A 12,849-nucleotide genomic window follows, 5' to 3' on the forward strand; every position below is an offset into this window, starting at 1 on the left:
TCCCAGCAGACTTGGGACTTTAGTTAGGGTAGAAATAACCCCCCCCCCCCCTTTTTTTTTCTTTTTTGGGGGCCTTAATTTAATAGCTCTGTGATTCTCATCCTGAAGATTTTGAATCAGATATAGCTCTAACATCTGTAGCTTTAGCAATATAAGTATTCTGATTTTCACATTGTTCATTCAAGAGTCTTTTCCCTCCTGAGAACACACTGTGTGGTGAGCCATGTACCAGGAACTGGGAACAAACAGAGGCACCTCTACCTCATAGGAACTTACAGGCATGCAGGTGGGGACACAGCTATTCAAAGAATAATTGCACTAATCCAGCTATGACTAAAGGTATATAATCTTAGGACTCTGTAAGATGATGTAATTAAGAAAGCTGACCAGGTCTGGGAGTTTGCAGGCTTCCTTCTTGTGGTGAGACCTGAAGGGTAAGGAAGAGAAAGCAAGGTGGGGGCTGCTGGTAGGGAAGGGTGCAACAGGGAGAGGGTGTATATCGGCACCATATGGTCCAGGAACTGAAGGAATTGCCCGCAAATGTGACTTGACGTGAGGCAAGAGGGAGGCAGCACCCGATCCCATAGGCCCTGCAGGTCGAAGGTGGATCGTGCTCTTTACTCCATGAGTTTAGGTAAACCACGTAGACTGCTTCCTGGTACAACATAAATGTTGATATGATATTATTTACTTTAAAAACTGTATTATTAAATAATATCAAATCTTACTATTTATTTTAAGAGCAAAGGGAAGCCATTCAGTGATTTGGAGCAGGGGTATGACGTATGACATCCAAATGTACATTTTATACCTAACTCTAGCCACTGTATAGAAAGACTGGAGAGAGGAGTTTGGTGCGAGCAGCTGTGAGAAGCCTAGAAACCAGGGTAGATCTTTAACAGACAGGATATCAGAGCAGACACTGTGGCTCATCTGTAGCCTGGAGCTTGGTTTTGCCTGTAGCCCATAACTTCAGAGGTACATAACTTGGAGGGTCTCTAAGTCACGTGAGATTGTATATGTGTAAAATTACTTTTTCAGAAGTTGTCGTCTATCCAATTTGGAATGTTCAGTGGAGCCAACTGCTGAATCCAGTGCTTGGTCTGTTTTGGAAGACATTCACTATTGACTATTAAATAGCTTGGAGAATTCATCAGGAAGGCCAAGTTTCAGAAAAGGGCCCCAAAGCCACTACAGAATGGGCCCCCACAGAACAGCTGCTTCTGCTTCAGTGAGGCAGCTGAGGAGGGAGGAAGCTACCCTATGATACCCCTGGGAAGTGAAGTGAAGTCGCTCAGTCGTGTCCAACTCTTTGTGACCCCATGGACTGTAGCCTACCAGGCTTCTCTGTCCATGGGATTTTCCAGGCACGAGTACTGGAGTGGGTTGCCATTACCTTCTCCAGGGGATCTTCCTGACCCAGGGATTGAACCCGGGTCTCCCACATTGCAGGCAGACGCTTTACCATCTGAGCCACCAGGGAAGCTCATGATACCCCTGTAGTTCTTCTCAAATCTCTTTCCCACTGACTGACAAAACAGAATGTGCAAATCAATGTCCAGAAAGCTAGCAAGCAGGTACTAAGACCTCTACCACCACTATCGTTAAGAAACATAAATGTCTCCAAGAGCATGCCTCACAATGCTATAGTCTGCCTTTTTTTTTGGTAGAACCTTAATCACATTCAGAACTCTGGTTGCATAGAATTTAGCTCTGCAGTATAGGAAGACTCACTAGAAGGATGTTGGAATGCTTCTTGTGAACCCATCCATGAAACTTAACTAAATTCACCCCGACGTGAGACAGTCAATAAAGGTATACATTTTATCACCTCACAATACCAGCTGTGTGCATTTGGACACTACTAGAGCCTCAACACTCTCCTTTATCAAATTGGAAATAATGATATTTGTCTTCAAAAGCTCTTGGGGAGATGAAGTTAAATAACATGACATGACAGGTGTTCAGTAATTGAAGCATCAGCCAATCAGTGAACACCATTCTGCAACCTATAGAGCAGTGGTCCCCAACCTTGATGGCAACAGGGCCTGTTTGGTGGAAGACAATTTTTCCATGGACTAGGGGGTGGTGATGGTTTCAGGATGATTCAAGAGCATTGTATTTACCCTGCACTTTGTTTCTATTATTACATCAGCTCCCCCTCAGATCATCAGGCATTAGATCCCAAAGGTTGGGGACCCCTGCTATGGAGGAAATGGAATCCCTTAAAGATGGATATTAAATAAAGATTACTGCTAAAAAGACTTAATGGCCCCAATAGATGTGGCCCCCTGTATCAGTCCTATGGGATTGGATGAGCATATTTTCCCCTGGAAAAGTAGATGGGATTTGGTTGTGTACTGTTTCAGATATGTGTTTGTGTTAAGTTTAAAAAAATAATGCATCCACATAAATAATGAAAAGAAAATCCTTCTTCTTCAGTTTGTCAAGTTTCCTTCTTGAAATACCCCATGCATATGAACACACATGCCCTCTACATTCTTCCTTTTTCTCCTGAAAAAATTGGGTCATAATATATGCCTCTCTGCACTTATATTTATTTATTTATCCCCTCCCTTGAAGATCAATCCATTTCAGTTCATGTAGAACTAATCACCCATTGATGGCAGCCAGTTGTTTGGCTTCTTTTGCTTTTACAAAATTTGCTCTGTCGAACACCCATTCTTGTTCATAAGTGAGTATTATATCTGTAGAATTAATTTTAAGACGTAGAAAGGCTAAGTCAAAGGTTAAGTACTGTGTATAATTTTACTGATATGACCAAATTACTCTCCAAACACTTGTACCAGAGCTTTACCGACCCTGTAGAAACTGCATTTGTGCCTACATCTTGTCAACAGTGTATCATCAACCCTTTTGATTTTTGCCAGTGAAGTAAGGGAGGTGATACCAGAGTAGATCAAGAGGAATCCTGACCAAGAGACAGAGGTGAGGGATTAATTCGAAGAGGTGAGAGAAGGTAGGATTTAAATATAAATTTAGAAAGGAAACTCATAACCTTCTGCCACTTACTGTGTGACAGGCAGTGACCCGACAAGGCAATGCACCTGCTGTTATATTCGATCTTTATAGCCATGTGAACTCATAAACACTGTCATCCCCCTTTTCACTCTGATGCCCAATTTCTGTGCACTACACTTCCTGTGTCCTTATTTCACAGTTGAGGAAACTAAGGCCCAAAGAGGTTAAGTGATGTATCCCAGATTTCAGTGAAGTTAAGTCAAGATAAGGGTTCCACTTTCCAGCTCCATGTACACACTGCATTAGGTCAGGATTCTGGCCTGTACCACTGAAGCCGCAAAGGATCTGAATATATTTTCAGGGTGTATTTCATCCATGGTTTAATAGTTGAGTTGAATTCAGTCGTTTCCTATAGTAGGAGAATTTCTGTAATAGTTGAGTGGACATGATCTTAAACACACTAATATTTTTCATGTTAGTAATAAATTCTTCCTCAGAGATTCTCTGTTCCTTTTCACAAAAACTACTGTATTTACCCAAGGAGCATTCTTGACAGAAGCTCCATGAGATGAAAGCTCTAAGCTTCTTGGGATTTTAAGATTTTCTGATAAAGGATTAAGCAGCCCCTCCTGAATTCTACCCTTAGTCCTTTGGAATTTTAAAATTGGCCTGTAAATCCTTCTTAAAACACCCTTACAGACTGGGACTGGCAGCTGTGCCCTCTTCCTTATTGTTTTCTATTACTTCAGAGTTCAGGATCACTGAGATGATAAGTTTTAGCTAGATTTCCTCATTTCCCACTTGTTTGCAGAGTCCAGGATCTCTTCTGTGTATATCTGGGCAGTTTCCACTTGAATCAGAAGTGGGAGACTGCAGACATTCATATTTAATGAAGATAAAAAATATTCATTAAAGCATGAAGTCTCAGTGAGGAGATGACTCTTAAATGGCACAGAAATTTGGTAAATCATCCCTATTGGAAGGGTGGGACGATGTTTGAGAATGTGATGAAAAGATGGGAATAAAAATAAACCCTTTATCTGAAAAAAGTAAGCTGAGCCAATGACTTCTGTTTTTTTAAATTAAGAAGGCCTAACTTTGGAATTGTCCTAATTGGAAAATATCCTGATCATAGTCATTCTTTTACAGTAGAGCAGTGCTGTTCTAGCAGTGGAGAAATAGACCCTTAATATATTTGCCCAAAAGCAAGGAAATATAAGTGTTAAAGAATGGAATCTGAGAGCTGTAGTGATCTTAGACATGAACTAGCCTGAAGTCCAATTTTATAGACAATGAAACCGAGGCATAGTAAGTATATGCAATTTATTCAAGAAGACATTTTTGGTGACTGTAAGCCAAATCTAGAACCAAGCTCTCCTGCATTAGCTCGTTGCATGATTGAATGTCCATTATGTGATCCATATTTCATGATCTACTGAAAGAATATGCTTGTTTGGGATTGTGTTTTTTTTTTTAGAATGTACAGGGATTTATTTTTACAGCTATCCTAAACCTAATTGTTTTTAACTAAAGAAAGGGGTGCATAAATGAGAAGACTAATCTGTTAAAGAAATGGTTAAGATAAGGGCAATTAAGCTATTTTCACACAGGAAGCTTAGCTGATAAGACATACAATCTTTTGTTTTAGAAATTCTGCTTTTAGTTTTGCAACACATGAATAAAGGCTATGTATTTATACTGTCTACTGAAGTCAGGAAACAAACTAAGTAGTGTTTTCTTTGCAAATGATAAACTGCTTAGGACTTGTTTCAAATTAATGATATAAGTAATCTAACAAGGTCTTTCATTGTACATTTATCAGAGCAAACAAAATGCAATGTGTTTTTATAACCAGATAGCTATTCGATTTTTTTTTCTTTCCCACATTTGGATATAGATTGATATAGAATTACTTAAAATGCTGCATATAAATTAAACATTAAAAAGGAGATAGGGAGAGCCTAGGCTGCCCCATTATAATCTTTAGTTCTGCAGTCACTGCCTCAAGGACACTCATTTCATATCACATGTCTTTCTTTTGAAAAGTGATCACCAAGGTTCAAGTAACATTTAAGCGTGGCCAGCAACTGCATAATTTATGGGTTTTTTGTGTGTTTTTTGGGGTTTAGTGTTCTTATTTTAATGAAAAACAAGGAAAACGAAGATTTTTCATACATTAAGTCTCTTTTGTTCCTTCCCTCCTACCTTTGCAGATCGGGGCCCTGAAGGATTACTACCACTTCTATCACAGCAGGACGATTAAAAGGTCAGTTCTCTCAAGCAGAGGAACCCACAGTTTCATTTCAATGGAACCAAAGGTAAGAAGAACCAGCTGGGTGGGGACCAAGAGATAGATCTTCTGCATTTTTCATTGGTAATCTCACACTAGGAGCTGGTACGAAGGCTTAAATTTCAAGAGCGATCGTACTATCCAGTATCATTGTTTCCTTTTCAGACCAAAAATAGGCGATGGTTTGATTTCTTATTGAAGTGCCTGTATCATCCTACTTGTAGAACAGCCCAGGGCTATCAGAAGTAGGAGTTGTCATAGAGAAATGAAAAGGGTATATATGTGAGGGCAGATAAGGATGTATTCAGAAATAGTGAAGTGTTAAGGAGACCATACCTTCTGTGTATTTGCATATAAATCTGAAGTTCTATCTGAGCTCCATAGAGGGGTCTTTTCCAGAAGCTTCAGGTCACCGTGATCCTTGTAGTTTCAGTTGGCATTAATACAGCCAGTCCATTGGGAGCCCAAAGACCAGACCATGGCCTAGACCATGTCTGAGACAGGAGGAATTCTGAGCACAGAATGGATAGAAGCTGGCTACTTCTCTTGGGGGCTCATCAGAGACCTTTCTTACACGTTCTCTTGACCCCAATCCTTTTGGGCTGTACAGAAAGCATAATCCTAGGAGAAGCTAGGAGGACATCTGTGTCTATGTCTAGATTCTCCCAGTCCATGTTGGTGGCAGTTCAGCTTTGACATGAGAGATAGTAAGTGGTGGGGTTGTATTAGGGACAAAGAGGCTAGTTAACTGGCAACTAAAGCTCTGGGGATGAGTTAACTGTCTGTCCTTATTAAGTTGGAGGAAGGGATTGTCTCTGCCAGAGAACCACTTGGCCTCTCAGATATGGTAAGTAAGGAGGAAGAGAGGACAGGGGTACCAACCTGGTCACCTGTGGGCTCATGTTTGCTGTTTACTCGTTAGGAAGCGTTGATTTTTCCTCGTTATGATTAGGGTTTACCGTATGAGCTCATTTTCAAATAAATTGGTCAGCAAGTCCCTACCAGTGAGCATAACAATTTCACCTCGAGATTCCTCGAAAATTATATTCCTTATTAAAGCAACAAGGTCCCTATTTGAATTAATATGCAAATCAGGTTTGCAGTTTGGAGTCCTGCCCTCGGTTATGTGCCACAGTTTGCCTTGTTTAATTTTTTTCTGGAATATTATCACACAGTGTTCATGATTGTAAAATTATATCTTGGTGGTTAGAAAAAACACTTTTGTCATAGGGCCCAATTTTCCATGGGTTAGAGGAACATCCCCTGATACTTAATACTCTGGCAGCCTGTGGATTATATAAATATATATATTTCCCCTTCATCTCTATTCAGAATTAAATGTTACTGGAAAAGCAATCTGTTAGGACGTTCTTGAATTAGCAAAGTTTTTGAAGTGGAGTCACGTTTTTCATCTGTTAACTTTTCCAAAGCTTTCTTGAACTTCAGTAATTTAAATGATTTTAATTTCAGACCTCATGTGCATAGCCAATGTGAATTTGAAAATCCGAGTACTAATTGGTTTGGGAGGTTAGAACAGAAGAAAACATAGAGCTGTTTCAATCCTTAATGTTTTCTTGGGGATGCTGTCTCCCCTTCCTATCTCAATGTATCAGATTGCGCGTGCCAGGACCCAACCGAGACCTCGGATGCTGAACACACAGTGCTCGATGTGTTCATCCTTCCCCACCCAGCTCAGAGAAGCAGGGCTGGTTCATGCCAGCCTCCGGGTACACACTCAGTTCCTCCTCCTCCTCCTCCTCAGCGCAAGGAACAGCCCAGGGTAGGACTGTACCTTCCTCCTCATTCTGACGCGCCTGCCCCTCTTTCCCACCCAGCTGTTTATACAAGACATGCCACTGCTCTACCAACTTTGCAAATGGAGGGCCCCAAATGGGCAATTGCCCACAGTTTTTTTTCAGATATTTCTTAAAGTCCGATCATTCCTTCAACTGGTCATTTCTTGAGCCTCTGGGATATGCCAGCCCCTGTGTTAGGCTTTGAGGATTTGTGGCTAGGGTGGTCCCCTTAGCGAGCTTGCGGCAGCCTCCCACAGTAGCTTTCAGATATAGCTTTTTTTAATTACAAGATGTTACAGTGCTTCTCAGTGTTGGGGATGGAGGAGCAAAGGAGATGGGGTCTACTATATTCTTCCTCCTTCTCAGTTTCCTCCTCAAAAAGCTCAGGCCTGCTGAGGCTGTTTCCTTTTTAATTAAAAAAAAAAAAACAAAACTTTATTACAGAGAAGTTGCAAAAGCATTATGAAGAATTCCTATGTTTGCTTTCCAGATTCCCCAAATGTTAACATTCTTTACATTTTATCATGCTTACTTGATCGTTTTCTCTCTCTCCTCTCTATACACACGCAGTCCCAGGTATGTATATAAGTTTCTTTTTGAAAATATGGGTGCAAATTGCAGACACAATGCCCCTTTAAATACTTCACTGTGTATTTACTAAAACCATGGACATTTTTGACACATAACCAGATATACATTGGCTCACATTTTGGTAAAATCTGGATATTAACATCGATTCAGTATTACTATCTAATTTACAGATTTTATTCATATCTTGCCAGTTCTCCCTTTTCTGAGCCAGGAGCACATCCGTTGTCATGTTCCCCAAGCCCCCTCGGTGTAAACACTGTCATCTTCATCTTCATCTTCTTTTTGTCTTCTTTTTCCTTCCTTTCCCTTGTCTTCCCCTCTCTTTTCTTTCACGATCTAGAACTTTTGCAGAGTACTGACCAATTATTTTGGCAAATCTCTCAAGTTGGGCTTGTCTGGTTGTTTGAGATTAGATTCAGGCTTGGTAAGAACCTGAGAAGTGCTGTGTTCTTCCCAGTGTATCAGATCAGAGGTACATGACATTGATGTGTTTCATTTTCCTTGATTTTAACTTCGGTTACTTGATGAAGGTGGTGTCTGCCAGTTTTTTTTTTTATTTTAAAAATAAAGTTTTCCTCCCACCTAATTAATAACTGTTTTGTGGGGAAAGACTTGGAGACTATGTAAATTTCTATTGGCTGACTTTATATTTTTTCACTCCCAGCAGACCTCATGGGGAGTATAAAGTGTCAGTGTGACTTGCTTTCTAGGCAGATCTCCTTTTCTTTAATCTTGGGTGTGTGTGTGGTGGGTGCTTTGTGTGCCAGAGTTGGAAGCACTTTTATGATTAGGGGATGGACCATGTGAAATGGCTTGGTGGAAAACATTGGTGATGCATGAAGTTATTTTTGTTCATCATCGTCTCCAGAATAGGAAAACACACATGGGTGAATTGCAAGGAATACATACACTCAACAGATCCTAGCTTTTACTTGCTGGAGTAAATTGCATGGCTCCTTCTTCTCCCTGCTCTCGTTTTTACTTAGAGGGTTCTAAAGAAGGATATGCAAAAGTAGCAATGTTGTAAGAATAACCCGCTTGGTGCTAAGAAAATGCTGTGGTCAGTTGGGACACATGAGTGCAGAGAACAAGAATAGACTGGATTCCCATATGTTAACAGTATGTTATGATTAGCTTTCAAATGACAGGGATCCACAGACTTCTAAGATAGCATCACTCTACAATAATAACACAGTTCCCCGAAAAGTGTTGGTACAGTGTTACAGCAGTTGGAAGGGTGAGTCTCATAATGTTCTTGACTCATCAACTTTTCTCCAAGAGACCTAGGTTAAATTTGAGAAACAGCAGTCTTGAGTTAACATTCCCAGAAGCCTCTCATTAATCTGCTTAGAAATCTTTGCCAGCCCTTTGGCATTTTGGTCAAAGAGGGTGTTATCTACAGGAGCTCTTGGGAATAAAATTTCTTTACAGCTCTTTAGCTGCCCATGCAGATACAGGCGGGGGCAGAGGAGATACTTTTCTTTCATTCTTCTCCTCCTTCCCCAGAACAGAAAGTCAGAATCCTACATTTCCCATTAGAGCAGGCTTTTAAAAACAAAAAATATAAACTGTTAGTGAGCCCCCATGACCTCTCCATGTATAGTTAATATACAAACACAACTTCTGCCTTTGCCCATTAGATTTTATCTTGAAGATATTGGCCTTTCAATCTCTTATCTTTTCTAATCCCTTTTCTGTCTTCAGATATAAAGATCAATTTTTAATCCAAATAAATAATAGGATAGTATTACCTTCTGCTCTGGTCTCAGGGATGAGCAATTTATCCTGTCTTAGTTTTTCCTAAAGTTCATCTTATCAACCCATGGTGTTGTATGGGTGTTGTATAGCTGTGTATCTCAAATACGGAAAAACTATTCACATTGTTTTATTTACTGTGCAGTCATAGGCTCCTTGGAGAAGGCAATGGCAGCCCACTCCAGTACTCTTGTCTGGAAAATCCCGTGGATGGAGGAGCCTGGTAGGCTGTAGTCCATGGGGTCACAAAGAGTCAGACATGACTGAGCGACTTCACTTTCACTTTTCACTTTCATGCATTGGAGAAGGAAATGGCAACCCACTCCAGTGTTCTTGCCTGGAGACCCAGGGACGGGGCAGCCTGGTGGGCTGCCGTCTATGGGGTCGCACAGAGTTGGATACGACTGAAGCGACTTAGTAGCAGCAGCAGCAGCATAGGCTCCTTAGAGTAAGACTTCTCTCTTTCTTATTCAATAGCTGGCATACCCTCCATCATATTCCTATGAGGATCATTTTCAGATCTGTTAAACATGCCCAATGACAGAAAGCTGAGTAATGGACAAGGCAAACATTTCTAAAATTGAAGAGATTTAATGTGTTGAGCTAAAATCTGCTTGCCTGTAACTTCTACCTGTAGGATCTACTTTTACCTAGATTTATACATAACAGCTCTTTATATATTTGGAGTGCATCACTTAGTCATATAGAACTGCAATTGGTCCTCTGTCGGTGTGGCCCAGAATTAAGTTCAAAGCTTTAGTTTACAGAGAAATTGCTCATTTGTTACATTTACACATAAGCCATTTCCTCTGAAGGGAATTTTAGAGCAGGGCATTCAAACTTTGTACAATGAGCTAAAGGAGTGTAGGAAAAAGACCAGAAGGGAGAATGAAGTAATTAGAGATACTTGGCAAGATCAGATGAAATCAAACCTGTGAAGGAAGAAAGGTAAGTTCAAATTCCTTGCTAATCCCGGTTGGCACCCGTTATATCCAGGATTTGATTTTCAGATGATAGGAATTTTTCTTTTTGCCTCAAGGGTGAAGACCATGTGATGTCCCAGTTCATCTCACTACCCTCTTCCCCTCTTAGTGTCTATATGCTTGTTCTCTGGGTCTGTGTCTCTATTTCTGTTTTGCAGACAAGATCATCTATACCATTTTTCTAGATTCCACATATATGTATTAATATATGATATTTGTTTTGCTCTTTCTGACTTATTTCACTCTGTATGACAGTTTCTAGGTCCATCCACATCTTTGCAAATGATCCAATTTTATTCCTTCTTATGGCTGAGTAATATTCCATTGTGTGTGTGTTTGTGTATATATATGTGTGTGTGTATACACACACACACTATTGATACCATGTATAAACTAGATAGCTAATGAGAACCTACTGTATAGCTCAGGGAGCTGTACGCAGTGCTCTCTGGTGACCTAAATGGGAAGGAAATCCAGAAAAGAGGGGATGTATGTACACATGGCCTTGTGGCACTAGAGGTAAAGAACCCATTTGCCAATGCAGAAGACATAAGAGATGCAGGTTTGATCCCTGGATTGGGAAGATCCCCTAGACGAGGGCATGGCAACCCCCTCCAGCATCCTTGCCTGGAGAATCCATGGATTGTGGAGCCTGGTGGTCTACAGTCCATGGGGTTGCAGAGTTGGATGCAGTTGAGTGACTTAGCACTTTTGCACATGTATACATGTAGCTGATGCACTTTGCTGTACAGCAGAAATGAATACAACATTGTAAAGCAATTGTGCATGTGTATGTGCTATATTCCAATAAAAACTAATTTTTAAAAAGGCCATGTGATGGAGTAAAGTGAGAGTACAGGAGTACTTTGTTGTACATAGTGGTCATGTTCCTGAAAAGTTGTATACACCTATTTATCAGGCAAACCCCATTTCCCATGGATTCACTTTATAATTTCAGAATCAGTTTATCTTCACTGTAGATTGATATATCACTGATCTATGGAGACAACCAGTGCATTAGTTTACTCTTTTTCTTAACTCTGAAGCAAACCATTTATAAGTTGTTGGCACACACCTGATCTGCCCAGGGGACCTTTGAAAGTAAAGAAACCTTATTCAGTTAGAAATAGATGCTCAGGAGTGTCTGCACTGCATCTTGCCCTATTCCCAGGCATGAACCGCAGCTTTGCCTCTTCCACATTCCTTCTACCCTGAGTACAAGTGCTTCCTGTTCTGGCTGCTGCCCCACTTCCTCTCACCTCACGTGCCCTCATTGCAATTGGGGCTCCCCTGGACTGCTTTCTCTGGTAGGTTAGTTTTCTGCTCTCTGGTCTGAAATTGATGCTAACTTCATGATTTCACTTTGTTCTGTGAAGTGCAGTTTTATAACAACATTCCTGGGCTTGTGCTCAGTGACTGTGTGGGCAGATTCTGGGTATGTTCATTTGGACGAGAGGGGCTGTCTCCTCTGGGGCAGGAACCTGAGGCTGTGTGTTCTCAGCATGTGTCATAACCCTGATGACTGCACGCTTGCCTCACAGGATCTCACCAGTGAATGAAAGTAGTTACCAGATATCTTGAGAATGCCTTGTGTTCTTCTGGAAGAAGGGTAGACTTGGGTCTGATGATAAGCAGAGAGGATGTGAATGTAGTGCTCAACAGGCGTGTTGGGGGGCTTTCTTGTTCTGGATGACCTCCTTTAACCACCTTTCACCAGTTATGAAATGTGACTGCTATAGCAAAGTCCTGGCTTCAACTTTTGATAGCATTTCTGTGCCTTTGCAAATCCTATTAGACTGTGTAGACTCCTGGGAGAAGCATTTCAGCTGTAAGTTTGCAACCTGTGATGCAGGTATAATGGCAGGATGGCTGGGAGTATAGCAGAGACAGAGGAGTGTGTGGGTACAGATGCCACTAAGTCCTCCACCTTCCCTTCTTTTCTGTCTTGTTTTCACATCTCCTAGATGTCAGAATGATCGGAAACCAGAGAGTCAGATTGTACACTGCCAGGTTCTCTGATGGGAAAGTTTGGGTCATGACCCAAATCCCTTATAGACAGGAGTGAATTCAAAAAGTAGTTTTTTAAGCTACTTTGGAAAAGTTGCCAAATCTTTATTAGAGAGCACTTGGCAGCATTTCATTTCGAAAGTTATAAACTCATATGCCCACAGTGGATTGGAGATAAGAAAAAAGTATGATGGGCCAGATGGAAAATCAGTGGGCGTAGGACAGAGGGGAGAGCCCCTGCCATGTGTGCGGGAGTAGCCACTGCCCAGCAGCATCGTGTTGGCGAGCTGGCCTGGGCTTGCCACTTCAGAACCGGCAAGTCTGGACTTTCATAGGACATTTCTCAATTTGAAATGTTGGCCAATGATTTAAAAGTTTAAACATATGCATGGGGCCAACAAAAAAGCATCCGAAGGGCACCCCAGGTTGTCATCCCTGAGATGGG

General features: G+C 41.1%; 1 protein-coding gene across 5 annotated transcripts in view; it reads left to right on the plus strand.

The window, feature by feature from the left end:
• The window catches only part of PCSK5 (proprotein convertase subtilisin/kexin type 5), a 519,845-nt gene that overhangs the window by 40,055 nt on the left and 466,941 nt on the right, over positions 1 to 12,849 (plus strand). For all 5 annotated transcript variants that reach the window (XM_070794669.1, XM_070794670.1, XM_019966083.2 and 2 more), the window contains exon 2: positions 5,196 to 5,300. In XM_070794669.1, coding sequence (XP_070650770.1) covers positions 5,196 to 5,300 — 105 coding nt within the window. The remainder of the gene's footprint in view (positions 1 to 5,195; positions 5,301 to 12,849) is intronic.

This window comes from Bos indicus, chromosome 8 (genome assembly GCF_029378745.1).
Source record: "Bos indicus isolate NIAB-ARS_2022 breed Sahiwal x Tharparkar chromosome 8, NIAB-ARS_B.indTharparkar_mat_pri_1.0, whole genome shotgun sequence".
Lineage (NCBI taxonomy): Eukaryota > Metazoa > Chordata > Mammalia > Artiodactyla > Bovidae > Bos > Bos indicus.